This window comes from Dendropsophus ebraccatus, chromosome 8, assembly GCF_027789765.1.
Source record: "Dendropsophus ebraccatus isolate aDenEbr1 chromosome 8, aDenEbr1.pat, whole genome shotgun sequence".
Classification (NCBI taxonomy): Eukaryota; Metazoa; Chordata; class Amphibia; order Anura; family Hylidae; genus Dendropsophus; species Dendropsophus ebraccatus.
The window spans coordinates 105,983,949-106,003,445 of record NC_091461.1 but is presented as its reverse complement, the minus strand read 5'-3'; the positions used below and the strand labels follow the sequence as shown (position 1 = coordinate 106,003,445).

Here is a 19,497-nt window from a genome sequence, read left to right as displayed (position 1 = left end):
AGACCCGTATCAATGAATGGAGCTTACGCCAATAGAACAGTGTAAGTCTCTTCAGTGAATAGCGCCTTAACGCACGCCCCCAAACGTCTTCGCTATTAGCCACGCCCACAACGGATGACAGGTGGAGTCCACGCCCCAAGACGCTCGGCAGGTGATTGCCTCACGCTTGGACCAATCAGCGCTAAAGAAATAGAATCCCCTGACTTTTATTGGCTCGTATGTTAATGTGGACGGTGTCTTCTCGCCCCGTAAAACAATGAGTGACGGCGCAGTACCTCAGTGTATGGACGGAGCTTTTACTGTGTGAAAGTGGATACATGCAACCATGTCATAGACAAACACGAGCCAGAACGCTGGACATGGAGTTACCTCACACAAAACACAAAAAGTCATAAAATGGCAAAATTATCACCAAATTATGCCCTTGCTTGCTGTAACAGAGCCGGGACTCCTGTGAAAATGCTTTGTACAGGGTTTCCCGCTTTTGAGTGGATCTGGCCATCTTACAGTAGGGTAGTATGGCTGGTACCGTTGTCGGGCTGGTACCGTTGTCGGGCTGTCTGACTTGAAACTTAGTTGCAAACTGGAGCATGCAGCACAGATCAGGTTTTGGCACAGGTCTTGTAAAATCAACTGAGGCAGAAGACGCCTCTCACAACATGAAGAAAGTGAGTTTTTCTTGCATCCTATAGGTCTCAGTGCTAAGGTGATCCCTAGTGGTAAGGTGTGGTAATGCATGCTGTTCACTATTGGAATGGGAAATAGTAGAGGGGAACATTACAAACGACTACTACCCTCTCTTCATGCCCCATGATGTTGTCTGAAGGGGGGGGGGGGGGGGCGCAGCGCAATACCTGACCCGGCTCCATCAGCCAATCAGTGACTGCAGCAGTGTCCTGCCTCAGTCACTGACTAGGCGTCCATTAACCGGGTCGTGCCATTGTGCAAATAAAGTCCATTATTCCAAAAATAGCAGATATTATTTGCACAATGACGGCCGTTATTATGAAAGACGGATGTCATTTTTATGTAGTGTGAACCTAGCCTTATTCTGCCCCCCCCAAAAAAAGTGGATTATATACAGTCAGGTGTGAGCATATGTTCACATGTACTATATACAACACCAAAAAAGAGAAACAGGGGTATGCGATATAAAGAAGCACTCCAGAGAAAGAAATAATACAAAAATGCTTATTAGAAATACCTAGAAAATTGCCATGTACTGACACAAAAGTTGGCAGAGGAACACAAAAATCCCTACACATTAAAAACAATTAAGTCGAAACGTCGCTGTACGAATACGGGTGAATAAACTTGCACCTATTTCACTTCATTGGAGTGCCGTCTACCTGCCTTTGATTTTCTACCCTTAAAGGGATAGATAGCCATGTATAGTGGATGAGACGTTCGCCCAGCACATTCAGATGTAGTGTTGTGTAATGCATTGTATATAGTTGTATAACCGCCCTCCTATCAGAACTGGTATCGTCATACATAGCTGTGATTCTTCCTCAGATTCCGTCACCCGTGTGTTGTCATCTGCAGGTGTGTCTGGGACTGTGTATGAGAGGAATTTATTACCTGTTGCGCAGAGTGACATTCAATACCGTCCTAACTATTGTATAGAGCTGGATTAGGGTGTGCATGGTGAAGAGGGGCCTTAAGTCCCATATTAGGGTGGGTTCAGACTACGGAATTCTCGTGGAGAAATTCCGCCGAATTAGAACGTGCTCACGGACGCACGCCTTTCCGCCGGCTCTATAGACACCATTCTATGGGCTGTCTGATTCCGCTATCCACGGAATGCGGAATCCGTCCGTGCATAGAATGGTGTCTATGGCACTGGTGGAGAGGCGTGCGTCCGTGAGCGCGTACAGGCAACAGAATTCGGCGAAATACCATAGTCTGAACCAACCCTTATTCCTTATGTTCCATAGCTTCTATGGTAAAACTACATTTCCCAGCATACCTTCGGCTGTCAGAGCCTGCTGGGAGTTGTAGTTTTGCCTTAGCTGGGCAGCCACAAGTTAGGAGCCAGCCCAGTAAGAAACCTATATGCTCATGTACAGGTCTATAACGGGCGGCATTACACTTTATGGGGGAGATTTATCAAACTGGTGTAAAGTGAAACTGGCTCAGTTGCCCCTAGCAACCAATCAGATTCCACCTTTCATTCCTCACAGATTCTTTGAAAAATGAAAGGTTGAATCTGATTGGTTGCTAGGGGTAGCTGAGACAACTCTACTTTACACCAGTTTGATAAATCTTCCCCTATAAGTGTAAAACATTACAGGTGATACAACAACCTACAGAGGTTGTGGAACTGCAGGAGATAGCTGGGGAAATTGTTTCCTGTATGTGGAAATAGTGGAAAGGGCCATTTCCCAGCGGTGGTGACCATATTCCATATTCTGTACCTGGAACACTTACCAGAAATATTTGCTAACTTGCTGACCTCTCTAGCCCCCCCCCCCAGCTCTGGGCCTAGCAGCGAGAAACCTCCTCGCAGTCATATGACCAAAATACTTGTGACATGAACATGATCGGGTTAATGTTTGATCAGATAAGCATGTATAAATATCGCTACTACAGGAATTTTTTTTCCAGCTTACCAAAATACAGTATTGCAGCAAGATCAAGATTTACCGCCAAAGCCCATTGTTTTACTGCGATGGAAATGAACTATTAGGTTACAAACCCACTTGCCGGATCTGCAGCGAGTCTCCTTGCTGCGTTTTTGCAGCGAGACTCGCTGCAGATCCTGGCCCTATACTTTCAATAGCAGAGAAACTCGCAGCAGGGATGTACATCCCTGCTGCGATTTTGTCTGCAGCCTGCCCCATTAACCCCCCGGCCGTCGGACATTATACATTACCGGGTCCCCGTTCCTGCTTGCTTCGGGGCTCCCGGTGTCTTCACGGCCCGCCCGGCCAATCAGTGCGCTGCGGCGGGGCAGCGCACTGATTGGCCGGGCGGAACGTGCCGGGAGCCGCCGAAGCAAGCAGGAGCGGGGACCTGGTAATGTATATCCTGCCCGCCCCCCTGCAGCCCCGATCGCCTGCAGCCCCCCAGCCCCCGGCCGCACGATCGCCCGCAGTCCCCAGCCCCGCAGCCCCCGGCTGCATGATCGCCCGCTGGGGGCGATCGTGCGGCCGGGGGCTGCGATGCTGGGGGCGATCGTGAGGTCGGGGGCTGCAGGGCTGGGGGCGATCGTGAGGTCGGGGGCTGCAGGGCTGGGGGCGATCGTGCGGTCGGGGGCTGCGGGGCTGGGGGCGATCGTGCGGCCGGGGGCTGCAGGGCTGGGGGCGATCGTGCGGCTGGGGGCTGGGGGCGATATACATTACCTGATCCCGGCTTCTGCTTGCTTCAGCGGCTCCCGGCACGTTCTGCCCGGCCAATCAGTGCGCTGCCCCGCCGCAGCGCACTGATTGGCCGGGCAGGCCGTGAAGACACCGGGAGCCCCGAAGCAAGCAGGAACGGGGACCCGGTAATGTCCATGTCAGGAACTGTCCAAAGCAGCAGCAAATCCCCATAGAAAACCTCTAATGCTCTGGACAGTTCCTGACATGGACAGAAGTGGCAGCAGAGAGCACTGTGTCAGACTGGGGAGAATACGTAACTTCCTGCAGGACATACAACAGCTAATAAGTATTGGAAGGCTTGAGGTTTTTTTTTTTAAAAAAAAAAAACTGAAGTAATTTACAAATCTGTATAACTTTCTGGTACCAGAGTACCCCTTTAATTAAAGAGGTACTTTATAGAAATGGTTTTATATTATTATTATTATTATTACAGTTTTACATTGAATGGCAGTAGTATTTTCTGCCACCTATGGCTATGTTAGGATCTGCAATACCAGGCACAACACATGCAAGGAGTAGATGGTAAAGGGATAAGAATTAAATAGAAAAGAGGTGGGAGATCACCATACACATTAGATGGTTTTCTACCCCCCATGAAATTAGCCATTCAGCCATCGATAATCTAATGTGTATGGCCAGCTTTAGGCCTGTTGCACCGCCCCTGTATTCCTCATGCTGAGGATTAGCTCACATGCTCAGATCCCTTACATGGCCAATCCTGAGCATTGGACAGTGGTGGTGAGTATACCTAGCGGTGTACACAAGGGGGGTGGTTGAGCACCTAAATATATTGAACTACCTTCTGGGCAAGGGAATACTGCCTACTAGGGGCTATATACTTGGGGACACTGCCTACTACAAAGGACTATCTACAGGGGGTAACTACCTACTGGGGCTTATCAACAGGGGGAAACTACCTATGGGGGCAGCCTATAGGGGAAACTACCTACTTGGAGCTATATATTGGAGGAAGATGTCTACTGGGGTCTATCTCCAAGGGAAAACTGCCTGTTGTGTGCAATCTACATGGGGTAAATGCCTATTGGGGCTAAATACTGGTTGGGGACAAGATAATGGGGGGGGCACTGTCTACTGGGGGTTATCTATAGGTGTAAACCAGCTACTGGGCCCATTTACGGAGGATACTGCCTACTGGGAGACTACCCACAGGGTAAACTATCTACAGAGGGTAAATACCTACTGGGGGATATTTACAGGGGACACTACCCACTGGGGGAACTTAAGTAAAGGGGGAAAAAATCTAATGTGACTTCGAAACTACAGAAAATACCTACTGAGGCACTTATTATATATATATATTGGGGAAATTACGTACTTGGGGGGGCCTGTCTACCTACCTAAGTGACCTATCTACCTATTGAGGGGACCTACCTTTCCCTTAGCTCACTTACGTAACCACATTACTGCCCAGAATACCAACAGGGAATTATTACTGTTTTGGGCACAATATGTGGGAAAAGGTAACGAGTGTGCTGAAAAATTGCAGCGTCTAAGATGCTTGTTCGACAGGTTCGACAGATACGAATTGTCGCTGAGAGAAATCATCCTTGCAGTCTGGGCTGGATGGACATGGAAAAATGAAAATGGCTAAACCTGAGTAGAGAAGGTGCCCCCTGTGAGTCCCTGGATGCAACTGCACTGGAGTATCTTACATGGTCTTCAAGGACTGTGTAGAGCTGGTATGTGGTCTGTATATAGTCTTCTCTTTCTTATATTTAGTAACAGTATGAAAGTAATATGTAATCACAGTGTTACAGAATTATTATTTTTAACTCAGGGCCTTAAGAAAACCCTGTGTACTCCCCAGAATATAACACATTGTATATATACTACAGCTGTCATTCATTCTAAAAATTTCATATGAATTTCCATAACATGGCCGCTGTGGGTTCTGTTTTATTATGAAAACCTTGACACCGGCTTAATTATTAACAGTGTAACATGTAGATCTATCTGCCCTGACAGCGGATTACAACAGAGCGCTGTCAGCTGGTGCCGAGCGAGGACGTGCAGCCGGAAACCTGCAGGACAGCAACATGATCAGCCACACGTTCTGCAGCCCCGTCCAGACCAGGTAAGAGCAGACACAGCAGCCGACAACCGCAGAAAGTCCTGAAATACGGATAGAAACTTCTTTTATTATTATACAATTATAGGGTGGATAGATAGATAGACAGATAGGCAGTAGATAGGAGATAGATAGACACATAGAACGTGTACGGTGCTGAAGTTGTAACACTGTAACATTAGAGCTTTGTATGTTCCGTATGTGCAGGGTTCTTCCAATGAACACTCCATATTGACATAGGCATAGACATAAAGCATGGCCGCATACTTATTGTTATTGCTCCTCGTGCTGTTATTTAGTTCTGCATCATTTCCCATTATCATAACAATCTGCAGGATCTGCTCAGTGGCTGGTGGGAAGTGACGCCCTTCAAACAATTACAGGTGATAATAATGTGAGGACCAGGCGTCAAAATCCGCCAAGTGGAAGAACCGTCAGCACCTGAAAGTCATCTCTATATACGATCTCACTTTTGCTTCTTATCTGTAGAATTATTGCACATAAAAGGTTCATTAACTTTGTCAATATATTCCATTACTTATCCTGTATTATACTCCAAAGCTGTAGTCATAGAAGCAAATAGGTCAGTATTTCCTATTCCTATTATCTTAGGATAGATATATGTTTGTCCCAGGCAGGTTTACATTCAATTACTGTAGATTTAACAACTACATCTTCTGGAAGTTTGTTCCAAGTATCCACTACTCTTTTCGTAAAGTCATATTTTCTTGTGTTGCTTCTGAGGTTTCCCCCTATAACCTAAGATTATGTCCCCTTGTTCTTTTTTACTCCTGAACATTTCTCTCCTGAACCTTATTTAGTCCTGTAACATATATAAAAAGGATTTGGTCATGTCCTCCCTTTCCCTTCTTTCCTCCAGACTATACAGATTCAAAGCTTTAAGTCTTCCCTGATATGTTTTATGCCTGACACCCTCCACCATTTTTGTAGCTGTCTTTGGACCCGTTCTATTTTATAAATATCCTTTTGTAGCTGAGGTCTCAAGAATTGGACACAGTATTCCAGATGTGATGTCACCAGAGCTTTATACAGCGGGATCACAATCTCCCTCTTCCTAATGGGTATACCTCTAGCTATACAGCCCAGCATAGCAATATATATACAGCCCAGCATACCATTATATATACAGCCCAGCATACCATTATATATACAGCACGGCATACAATTTGTTTTACCTACCGCCTGGTTGCACTGGTGACTCAATTTATGGCGGTTAGAAACTACCCCTAAATCCTTCTCTTCTGAAGTCTTTGCTAACCTATTACTGATGATATGATACTCACTATTCTGCTGGTGGGGTCACTGTGTACATACATTACATTACTCATCCTGAGTTACATCCTGTATTATGCCCCAGAGCTGCACTCACTATTCTGCTGGTGGGGTCACTGTATATATACATTACATTACTGATCCTGTACTGATCCTAAGTTACATCCTGTATTATACTCCAGAACTGCACTCACTATTCTGCTGGTGGGGTCACTGTATATATACATTACATTACTTATCCTGTACTGATCCTGAGTTATATCCTGTATTATACTCCAGAACTGCACTCACTATTCTTCTGGTGGGGTCACTGTGTACAAACATTACTTATTTATAGGTTTTCCAGTATGCAAAACGAACCAATAAATTCAGACAACGGACAGAATGTAGTCACTAGACCTGTAGATCCAATAAACTCAATAGGCCGCAGTCAGTACACAAAGGTATATGTTGGCAACATTTTCTTTGACCGGTAAATCTCATGCGTATGGGGAAAACGTGATGTGAGCATAGACTACTATACATAATACCAAGAACAGGGAGTAAGCTGGAACCTGCTCTTGTACACGTTGGGTGAGGGCAGCAATGTTTGTAAACTGCATTGTACATGGCTTTTATCTCCATCTAGGTCACTGGGTTTTCTCGCTTTATCTCAGCCCTTTGAACCTCAGCAGCAGCAGGAGCAGTGCTCCCCACTCATAATTTCCATTGACTAGTGACACCGTCCATAGTGCAGGCCCAAGAGGCATCTGTGACGTGGATGCAAGTGTCAGCGATCAGTGATCAGGCGTCATATAACACATATAACAGTGTATAGAGTTACAGTCACATAAAAGATCACAAAGGAAATAATAAAAGAAACAAATCAAAATAATATTACAGCACAGACAGCACCGCCTGACTACAGCATCAGAAAAAGCTGCAGAAAATGGAGCAAGTGTTAGTGTGCAATTTTTGTATTGTTAGCTTCTTACCATTATTAGTTTTCCTTTTTTATGCATATTTATGCAAATTAGATCTAATCCAAAAGGAAGAAAACTGATAGTCCTCCTCCTTCCTGGGGGAGACATTTTCTTCCTTCCTGAAAAGAAGTAATTTGCATGCTATTTATTCCATTGAGCATTGTCCGAAAATAATTTTCCATATTCCACGGGGTGTCTTCAATGCTACTGCTGCAAATCCATACGGTGTGAATTTACCCTTAGTTCTTACGGCATCTGTTAGTTGGTATTAGTATAGCATTATTTTTTCATATTATTTTTATTATTATTATTACTATTATTATTATTTTATGATAGCATTTTTAGTAGAGAGCTTTATTATTATCTTTATTACTAGTATTATTATTATTATTATTATATTATTATTATAATCTGTATTATATTTGTATTATTATTATTATTATTTTTATTATATTATCTGTATTATATTTGTATTATTATATTATTATCTGCACATTGTTATTATTATCTTTATTTTGATTACTATTGTCTGTATTATATTATTAATTATTATTATTATTATTATTATTATTATTATTATTATTATTATTATATTACTGTATAATTATTCAGTCTTTTTATTTGTTAGTAATAACTATTATATTATGTTTAGGTGTTGTACAATGGACAAACCAGAGATAGTCCCTCAAAGAAACAACGGTGGTCTATTCACCCCAACACAATATAAAGTGAGTATTTATTAGAATAAAGATGACTAATAGAATTGTAAAGTTTAGGGGATGATTCAGTAGATCAAGGATGGGAAACCTTTGGCCCGACAGCTGTTTCAAAACTACATTTGCCGTCATGCATAATGGGAGTTGTAGTTTTGCAACAGCTGAAGGGCAGAGAGTTTGACAACCTGGATTACAGACAACCCCTTTTAGGATGATCAGTTGATCACTTTGTAGATATTGCTAGGCCAGAAGCCAAGGCCAGGATGGCATTTTCTTTACAGTGCCCTCTACAGGGGAAATGCAGTATTACATGGTGGTGATTCAGAAAGGTGTCTATGTGCTTAATCTGCTCATAGGGTAAATGCACACTAAGCAATTCTCGCGGATTTCGCCGCAAAAATCGTGCGTAATTCCGCCCGTTTAAATGCAACATTGCTCCTTTCCATAGAGAAAAATGGATTTCTGACTGGCTGTGCACACAGAGGAAATTTCCGTCCGCAATTTCGCGCGGAATCTGCGTTCCGCCCAAAGAATTGACATGTCAATTCTTTGGGCAGATTCCGCTAGAGGAATCCTCTGGAAGTCAATGGGGCTTGAATTCTGCTAGAAATTCTGCGCAAAATCCGCTTGGATTCCGCTCAATTTCCCCTCGGATTCCTCTCAAATTCTGCTCAAATTCAGCTCCTATTCTGCCAGAGCAGAATAGGCGAGGAATTTCAAGCAGAAATCTGCTTCAATTCCTCGAGAATCGCTCAGTGTGCATATGCCCATAGGGTGCGTTCAGACTACGGACTCCGCACTGAGAACTTCTTGCGGCTTCCGCCATGTGCTCCTGCTTGCATCTCCGCCCATGCCATAGACTCTGTTCTATGGTTGGGCAGATTCCGCTGTCCCCTCAAAGAGTTCACATATAAATTCTTTGGGCGGACGGCGTAATCCGCCTGACCATGGAATGAAGTCTATGGCACGGGCGGAGATGAAAGTGGGAGCATGTGGGGACGAGCGACGGAATCCGCAAGAACTTCTCCACTTGGATTCCATAGTCTGCGCTCACCAATACAAAGCAGTTCTCCATTCTATCTGATAAAAAGGAGAGTCTCAAGGAAGGTATGTCCTAATTAGGCCTATGGATCGGACTTATATACACCTTCAGTATCCGAGTTCCCTTTTATCTCAATATTGTGAGTATCACAATGAAACAACATTAACTTAGATTTTGGTAGTTTTCACCACGATTCTTCTTGAATTTCTTTTATATGAAGATTTGGCTGTATGTTTCAAGCACTGTCTATAGCTAGAGACTAGGCATTCTTCTCCTCACAATATTGAGATAAAAGTGAACTCGGATACTGAAGGTGTATATAGGACTGAGAGCCAAAATAGTGGATATTGGTAGTATCCTGTAGTACACACCGTGGTACACACTGTTGGACACTAGACCAGTATAACATAACTGTTCATAAGGATCAGACTTGATGAGGTGACCCATCTAAGCTGTGCAAATCAGAAGACACAGTATATAACATAAAATTCTGAATTTTCCAGGAGACACATAAAAGCCGCCAGACTCGCTTCCACAATGACCTGAACTGCCCGGTGTGTCTGCAGACGGCGACATCCCCAGTGGAGACCAACTGCGGCCATCTATTCTGCGGTGAGTCACAGGCTCATGAAACCATCAAACCTCTTTATGTGCGTCGTGGCTTCTTGTTAGATTGGGCTGAAAGACAATGAAGTTTATGTATAACAATTATAGGATCAGGGAATCATCAGAAATAAAGCCCAGCCTTAGTGACAATGGAAGCAATAAAAAATGCTGTCACCGCAATCAATATAATGATTTACATTACAAATATATGGAGGCGACTACGTGTCCATCATGGCGCCTGTGCAGGTCTACAGAGGACGAGGGTATTGGAAACATTTACTAAAGCACTAAAACACTCTAAAGAATATTATGGGATGCTTGGGTGTCAGCTGGATAGAGACCAGGGCACAGACCAGGGCCTAGAGCAAATGTCCCCATACACCTAAGACTCATGTTGGCTGAACCTGCTGCTCTCTGCAGATTCAGCTGTCGGTATAAGGTGAATAGGGCCATCTAGAGCAACCACCGACAAATGATTTAGGGTACGTTCACACGTAGCGGATCTGCAGCGGATTTCACGCTGAGAGTTTGCTGATCCGCTGCGTGTATGGGACCCACCCCCTTTAACCCCGCCACCACAGGCCACCCGCAGTCCGCAGCCCCGACCCCGAGCAAACATTACCAGCTCGACGCCGCAGCTGTATGTGACGCTCCTGACTCTCCTCGTTCCTCTTCAGCCAATCAGTGCACGGCAGCCAGGAGCCTGAACAAAGCGGCAGCGCCAAACTGGTAATGTATGCTTGGGGCCTGGGCTGCGTACTGCGGGTGGCCGGCGGCGTTAAAGGGGCCAGGTCCCATACACGCAGCGGATCCCATTCACCTTCACACTACTGGATCGGCAGCGGATTTTGCTGCAAACTCACAGCATGAAATCCGCTGCGGATCCGGTACGTGTGAACATACCCTTAAAGGGGTTATCCAGTGCTACAAAAACATGGCCACTTTTCCCCCTCTCTTGTCTCCAGATTGGGTGGGGTTTCAAACTCAGTTCCATTGAAGTAAATGGAGCTTAATTGCAAACCACACCTGACCTGGAGACAAGAGAGGGGGGAAAGTGGCCATGTTTTTGTAGCGCTGCTGGATAACCCCTTTAAGTGGTGATAGGGGTCAGGCATGATGGAAAGTTGCAGCCAATTTCTTTATACACAGTGACCCCACCAGCAGAATAGTGAGTGCAGCTCTGGAGTATAATACAGGATATAACTCAGGATCAGTACAGGATAAGTAATGTAATGTATGTATACAGTGACCCCACCAGCAGAATAGTGAGTGCAGCTCTAGAGTATTACACAGGATATAACTCAGGATCAGTACAGGGTAAGTAATGATAATAAGTAATGTAATGAATGATGAAATGAAATCTTGATCTTTCAAAAAGTTAAAAAAAAACAGTGTTTCCACAAACATTGTGCAAGATCTTCTTTAAGCCAATGGTCAAGCTCCCCTGACCTGTCCACCCCCCTCCTCCTTACAGAGATGTTACAATTGGCAAAGCAGATACAACCAGTCACAACACACGCTGCCCATTGCCTCCATGTGACAATGACTGAGCGGGATTACCTTAAGCTTGTAGTTTTTTGCTTTAATGGAAGAACATAAAACTGGTGGCAGCACATCAAAGACAATTCCATGCGTTCTACACAATACGATTAATGAAAGACAATTAATTGCCGGCTGGTCGTCTCATATTCTGCTCTTGGATCCTCTTGTAAAAACCTTACATAAAGAACACGATTCATCGCTGACAGGTCTCTCAATCAAACAACAAACAAAGCAGGATGGAGTGTATGCTGAAATCCTAGGGGTGTATGGTGCCCAGTGATAAGTAATACAGCCTGGACAATGTTGGGGGGATTCTTCTTTACTTTCTCAACACAGTTACATGGGCAGACAGGGACAGTGTCAGTGCAGAGAAGGAATGGGTTAAAGGCATAGTTATAGTTTAGGAATGTTCTCTCTATTGGACATGTAACTATCACGTAGGTAAACATGACCCACTGGCCCATGCTGCCCTCCAAACAGGGATTGGGAAACTCATTTATTACAACATCAAAGTTACTAAAGTCAACTGTGAGCAAGTTCTATGGAAACATTAAAAGCAAATATAATCTACATAAAAGTTTATGGATACATTAAATTACTTTATTATACTCCAGAGCTGCACTCACTATTCTGCTGCTGGGATCACTGTGTACATACATTACATTACTTATCCTGTGCTGATCCTGAGTTACATCTGTATTATACTCCAGAGCTGCACTCACTATTCTGCTGGTGGGGTCACTGTGTACATACATTACATTACTTATCCTGTGCTGATCCTGAGTTACATCGGTATTATACTCCAGAGCTGCACTCACTATTCTGCTGGTGGGGTCACTGTATACATACATTACATTACTTATCCTGTACTGATCCCGAGTTACATCCTGTATTATACTCCAGAGCTGCACTCACTATTGCAGCATCGGGTGGGCCTGCTGGTCTCCTGGGTTTTGCAAATGTCCCTTTAACTGCAAGCACTCCTGACCAGAGCTAGCAGTTATGTTGTTATGACTTCACTTGACCGTTTAGTGGTCAGTCGGGGGGGGGGGGGGGGGGGGCAATCAAAAGTTTGCTATGGGGCCCAGCCATTTCTAGCTACGCCCCTGCCAGAGCTGCACTCACTAATCTGCTGGTGGGGTCACTGTGTACATACATTACATTACTGATCCTGTACTGATCCCGAGTTACATCCTGTATTATACTCCAGAGCTGCACTTACTATTCTGCTGGTGGGGTCACTGTGTACATACATTACATTACTTATCCTGTACTGATCCTGAGTTACATCCTGTATTATATCCCAGAGCTGCACTCACTATTCTGCTGGTGGGGTCACTATGTATTGCACTTCTTCCTGCTCCTCTCCCTGTGATCATGTACAATGACAGGACACATTGTGCAGGTCACCTTTTGTGTTGGCAGCCTGGGGTGTCCTGTAGCAGACCCACAGCTCTATCTATACACCGGCAGCACCCAGTAATGATGAGTCAGTGACCTTCCTCTCTGTCTCACCAGCCTTTACCTCCTGAAGTCCAGCAGTGACAAGGTTAAAGCCTTATCTTGTCATTCTAGTTACGCATTGCATCACCTGAAACCCATGATATGTGGCGCTGTGCCCAGTGTTTCCTGGTCTAAAAAAAACAGATTGTGGGTTAAAAAAATCTTCATTCAGAATTGGTTTTCTGACTATTTTTACATCTTCTGCCTTGTTCTGGCAAGTTTGTGGCAAATCGTGACGGATAGGTATGAGCAGTCCTATCAGCGCCCCCTGCTGTTCTCTCCCAATTGCTGCAGGGAAAATCCTATAGATCAGTGATTTTCAACCTTTTTTGAGCCGCGGCACACATTTTATACTTAAAAAATCCCGGGGCACACCACCAACCAAAATGGCACAAAATGACACTAAAACAGTACATATTATACATATAGTTAATAATATAGATTCTAAATGTATTTATACTGACTCAGTGTGAAACCTGGGCCTGTTTTCTTCTACCCCCCATGCTTCTCTCCTGTGCTTCTCTTCACCATACTTCTCTCCCCCCTGCTTCTCTCCACCAAACTTCTCTCCCCCCTGCTTCTCTCTGCTGTTTCTCTCCCCCATCCCCAGGTTTCTCTCCCCCATTGTTTTCTCCTGTTTCACAGGGGCACCATTATTTGGGGAACGTTCCCCGCGGCACACTGGTTGAAAATCACTGCTATAGATTACTAAACTTTATGCTATTTTTATGCTATCTATGTATCTATCTATCTATCTATCTATCTATCTATCTATCTCCTATCTATCTATCTCCTATCTATCTATCTATCTATCTATCTATCTATCTATCTATCTATCTATCTCCTATCTATCTATTTATCTATCTCCTACCTATCTCCTATCTATCTATCTATCTATCTCCTATCTATCTATCTATCTATCTATCTATCTATCTATCTATCTATCTATCTATCACTTATCTATTTATCTCCTATCTATCTATCTATCTATCTATCTATCTATCTCCTATCTATCTATTTATCTATCTATCTATATATCTATCTATCTATCTCCTATCTATCTATTTATCTATCTCCTATCTATCTATCTATCTATCTATCTATCTATCTATCTATCTATCTATCTATCTATCTCTTATCTATTTATCTCCTATCTATCTATCTATCTATCTATCTATCTATCTATCTATCTATCTCCTATCTATCTATCTATCTATCTATCTCCTATCTATCTATCTATCTATCTATCTATCTATCTATCTATCTATCTATCATCTATCTAAGGGTCCATTTACACAAAAAGATTATCTGACAAAGATTTGAAGCCAAAGCCAGGAATGGATTTGAAAAGAGAAAAAATCTCAGGCTTTTCTTTATGACCTGATCTTTGTTTATAGTCTGTTCATGGCTTTGGCTTCAAATCTTTGGCAGATAATCTGTCAGATAATCTTTCTGTGTAAATGGACCCTATATCTATCTCCTATCTATCTATCTATCTATCTTTCTATCTATCTCTTATCTATCTATCTATCTATCTATCTATCTATCTCTTATCTATCTATCTATCTATCTATCTATCTATCTATCTCCTATCTATCTATCTATCTATCTATCTATCTATCTATCTATCTATCATCTCTCTCTCTAGTCTTTACCCCATATATGTTTATAGTTTGGATCCCATTTTACTAGGCTCATATAACAGGTGCAGAAGTTTTATTTATTTTTCGTTAAACTAAATAGTATTTGTGGTCATCTGCATCCCTGCCATATACAGTGTAATAGATCACTAGCCCCTCAGGCGAGGATATATATATAGTCACCACTGACAGGAGGGACCCCGCAGCCCGGGCACTCGAGGAAGCGGCTTCAGAGATTGTAGAAAATGGGTTTTTATGTGGCTGCTGTGTGCGGGAGCCAGCTGGACGGCCATCCTCAGGAAATGCCCGGGGTCTGGCGCACCGCCGCCTCATTACAACAAACAATAACATGTTGCCGACGACAGGGACGGGCCCGCCGCCAAGTGAATAAGTCATTGTATACCTTAAAAACTGTCACAAATTGTGAGCAGGAAACGTCTGAAGCAATTTGCTCTGATTCCTGCTCAGCTGCCCTTTCATTTTCACATTGATCCTAAAACATATGTCCAGGAAACCGACAGGAAACCCGGCTACAAATATGTATTCATGTGTCCAGCGCCTGATCGTGTCCCCCCCTACAGGAGCATTCCCAGTGATAAGTGCAGGCACCTGCACTGGGGGAGGGGGGGCGCCCATTAACCCTTGGGGTCTAGTCACATGCGGCAGATTTGTTGCAGAAATCCGAGCAGTTCTTGCTTAAACCCCATTCAATTGCAGAAACATATCTGGAATCTATCCATAAATTATTGTGCAGACCCTCATACTGTCCAGTGCATGACTTAAAGGGGTACTCCAGAGGGGAAAAACAGGTTTTAACTCAAGTGGTGTCAGAAAGTTATATCTTAATAGATTTCTATTTAAAAATCTCGAATCTTCCAGTACTTATCAGCTGCTGTATGTCCTACAGGAAGTGGTGAATTCCTTCCAGTCTGACACAGTGCTCTCTGCTGCCACCTCTGTTGGTGAGATCTGTCTAACCAGAGTAGTAGCAAATCCCCATAGAAAACCTTTCCTGCTCTATACAGTTCCTGACATATACAGAGGTGGCAGCAGAGAGTACTGTGTCAGACTGAAAGAATACACCACTTCCTGCAGGGCATACAGCAGCTGATAAGTACTGGAAGACTTGAGATTATTAATGAGAAATCCTTTTTACGAAATTGTGTAATGGTGTGTTTGCACAGAAAGATTTATCTGACAGATTTTTTAAGCCAAAGCCAGGAATGGATTTGAATAAAGGATAGATCCCAGTTTTTCCTTTATCACCTTTTTCCTGTTTACAGTCTGTTCCTGGCTTTGGCTTCAAAGATCTGTCAGATAACTCTCTCTGTATTAACGCAACATAACTTTCTGACACCAGTTGATTTGAAGAACCATTTTTTCCTGGAGTGCCCCTTTAAAGAGGAAGTTGTTTTAAGAAACACTTCACCTCATTACATTAATATTACTCATCATGTAACACAGGTCCAAATGCTACTAAAATGGGGGGGGGGGCCTCATCCACAATGAATGGCTGTGGTCACATGATGCAATCCTATGACCACTTCTCCAACAGGTGCATGTATATATACACTATACCAGTCTACAGCTCTTCGTGAATACTCCCATCATGTCCTAATGGCCGCAGGAAACATGTTGGCTTCTGGCACTAAATTATAACAATTCTATGAAGAGGAAGGGACCTGATCACAAGGCATCAATATGAATGAATGATTTGTTATGTTACTGCAACACATGTAGTAATGTCCCTTGTTTCTTGTATCCCTTAGGTCCATGTCTCATTGAGTATTGGAAGCACGACCCCTGGTTGGGCGCCATCAGCTGTCCCCTCTGCAGACAGAAGGTATCGGTCTACACTACCTATAGTCCACCATACACTAGAATGAATCTGCTGTGTTATAAGCCCCGTTCTGACATGACATTCATACATTCATCCCATAGGTGCACATGCTCTATGACGATCTTTGTGAAGTTCAGCAGCCGGATAAGACAAGTAAAGACATCAGACAATACAACAATCGCTTCTCTGGGAAACCGCGACCTGTAAGTATACAATTCTGCAATACAGTCTTTTTTTATCTGAATCAACTGGAAATTCTGTTCTGGCCAACTTCATAATTAATCTTTATAGGGCATGAAGCTTTGTTCTAAATCCCGTAGATGTAGCATTACATGAAAATATTTTTTCTGCCTTCAGCCACCACTAGGGGGAGCTTACTGAAGACTTACTAAAGAATTTGAAAAAAGCATGTTGTGTCCCCCAGTAGTGGCTGTAGGCAGACAGAATTGTATTTTTTCACCATCAGTGGCTCCTCTGAACCCGTATAGTCAGCTCTTATCCCTTATGCCCTGGGTATTGGGGGGGCTGCTAGTGGGATGACTAATCCTATACTCTTTACACTGACCTTTAAACGGGTGTAAATGAATAAAATCACCATCTACAGAGCAGGAAGTGTCCGTCTCCACTGTATGCAAATCCTGAAAGGCGGCCTCAGAGCCTGGAGTATCATACTCCTGTCCAGGAGCTGCCAGAGATAGTCAAGTACACAGTCTGCCTGCCTGTGCAGCTCCCATAGAGAATGAATGGAGCAGCCACACACATGTGACCTGCTTCTTTATTCTAATGAGATACTGGGTTCCCTGTTCTTGAGATAGGAGGGCACCAGGGGTTGGACCCCCATAATCGGTAAATATCATGTGTCCTGTGGATAGGAAACAACTTTGTAAGGTGGGAAAACTCATTTAGTAACTAATCCCAATACATTTAGATATTTTTAGGTAAAGAGGTTTTCCCAACATTAAAGTGTATTACTGATCCACAGGATGTGTGATAAGAATGTGTTCAGTGTGGGGCTGACCATTGGGACCACCAGTGATCACAAACATGGGGGCCTCTCCTATGGGGTTCTCCTGAGTGTCAACTCAAACACTATGGGAATGCCAAAGAGTGTTGTGTTGTCTGTCTACTTTGGTTCCATGGAAAGTCAATGGAGCATACTTGGGTCCTGCTATATTAAGGCGGGGACAAGAGACAGGTCATTAACCGTGGTGCTCCCAGCAGTTGGGTCAGGGATGGGGAACCTTCGGCCCTCCAGCTGTTGCAAAACTACCATTCCCATCATGCCTTTAGCTAAAGCTTTGGCTGTCCAGGCATGATGGGAATGGTAATTTTGCAACAGCTGGAGGGCCGAAGGTTTCCCTCTCCTAAATTAAAGGGGTCATCTAGCATTAGAAAAACATGGCCAATTTCTTCCACAGCAACGCTCTTGTCTCCAGTTCAGGTGTGGTTTGCAATTAGGCTTCATTCACTTCAATGGAACTGATTACAAAACCTACACCCAAACTGGAGACAAGGGTGGTGCTGAAGAAAGTAGCCATGTTTTTCTAGCACTGGATAACCCCTTTAAGTCAGCCCACACCAATCTGATATTGATCACCTTTTTTGAGGACAGACAAAACTTTTGGCTGGAAGACCCCTTTACTGTTGACTATAACATCTTATAAAGATACTTACACTGAGTCTGACTGGCTGGGTCATCTTTCGCTCTTTTCTCTCACAGCTCACAGACTACCTGTACGACCTACCATCACTCATACACCTGGCTCTCAGGAGGATCTTCACTATGGGTGGACTTGTGTGGATCTTCTGTCTCAGGATAGTCGTGTGCTCCTTTGGGGCCATCATGTGCTTCTCTTCTCCATTCGCCGTTATCCCTGACCCTCTCTGCGGAATCCTCAGCCTCATCGATGACCTTGTCGTGATCTTTCTCCTCTTAATCTGTATGATCAACATCTCAGAACAGTTCCGGTCGGAAGGAATGACCATTGTCCACACGGCCACGCAGAGCATCTTGTCAGAGTCTTGACAGCTCCATAGACTTAGAAGTGATTGGACCCTACTCAGATGTTACACATCAATGGGATTTCTATTTCTACATATGTAGACTTAAAGGGACAGTAAGCTTAAAGTTTTATTTGCATTTGCTGCCATCGTTTGTTCCCTGTTATCCGCCATGAGAAGCTATGGTGAGGCGGTGTCGGTAGGGATGTCAGTGGGATGACCCATACATAATCTCTATCACTGCTGAGAACCAGAGACTTCTACATTCATTAAGAGATCTCATTACATGGATGGATTTAGGTGTACTAGCCCTTTAAATAACATCTTCAAGAACTTATAAGGTTATACATAAGATTTTAACTGTATATGTAACAGGAGAAGACGGGATGGTGTAAATATGACGTCACCTTCCACCCCATGCTGCTTGAATGTCTTATGTTACAGTACGGCTGTATATTTGTATCTATATTTATTTTCCATTAGTTACATATAGGAATTATCAATTCTTTTGCAATAAAACAAATGAATACATTTTTTTATTTTGTTATCTATGGTAAACACTACTGTAAAAACATCTATGTGTCTCCATGATTACAGACCTGAAGTGCTGAGAGCTGCAGTGTATCCTCGCTCCCCCTTGCATCTCTGCTTAATTGACAGCTGGAAGCGGGAAGATTGTATGCAGGGAGCAGGAACGAGATTTGAGAACAGAGCTTGGCTATCTGTCAATGATGCAGGGATGGGAGGGGGAGCAAGGAGAAGTTAGAGCTCTCAGCACTTCTGGGAATGAGAACACCTCTTTGACTTTTTGCAAGTATTTTTCTACATCCTGGAAGCACAGTTACATATATGAAAGGTACCATGTTTCTCCTTGGCATAGCAGCATCTAACAGTGTCAGCA

At 43.6% G+C, this 19,497-nt stretch overlaps 2 protein-coding genes across 2 annotated transcripts in view; one reads left to right on the top strand and one right to left on the bottom strand.

The window, feature by feature from the left end:
- The window catches only part of HOOK1 (hook microtubule tethering protein 1), a 44,874-nt gene extending 44,758 nt beyond the window's left edge, over nt 1-116 (bottom strand). Inside the window, exon 1 of the mRNA XM_069981322.1 lies at nt 28-116. The gene's annotated coding sequence lies outside the window, so the exon portion shown is untranslated. The remainder of the gene's footprint in view (nt 1-27) is intronic.
- A 189-nt stretch (nt 117-305) lies between these two features.
- On the top strand, nt 306-19,135 carry LOC138799757 (E3 ubiquitin-protein ligase RNF170-like). Its single transcript, XM_069981324.1, has 8 exons — nt 306-668; nt 4,893-5,062; nt 5,349-5,457; nt 8,359-8,434; nt 9,968-10,076; nt 16,525-16,598; nt 16,697-16,798; nt 18,316-19,135. Exons 2-8 carry the CDS (start codon nt 5,011-5,013, stop codon nt 18,619-18,621), a joined length of 828 nt encoding a protein of 275 aa, XP_069837425.1. The 5' UTR covers nt 306-668; nt 4,893-5,010; the 3' UTR covers nt 18,622-19,135.
- Nucleotides 19,136-19,497: the final 362 nt, after the last annotated feature.

What these genes read in the sequence shown, in the direction of transcription:
- LOC138799757 (XM_069981324.1), top strand. Translation starts at nt 5,011, where the DNA reads ATGCAACTGCACTGGAGTATCTTACATGGTCTTCAAGGACTGTGTAGA. An exon ending in GTCCCCTCTGCAGACAGAAG is followed by an intron (nt 16,599 to 16,696) that starts GTATCGGTCTAC and finishes TTCATCCCATAG; the next exon opens with GTGCACATGCTCTATGACGA. An exon ending in TCTCTGGGAAACCGCGACCT is followed by an intron (nt 16,799 to 18,315) that starts GTAAGTATACAA and finishes TTTCTCTCACAG; the next exon opens with CTCACAGACTACCTGTACGA.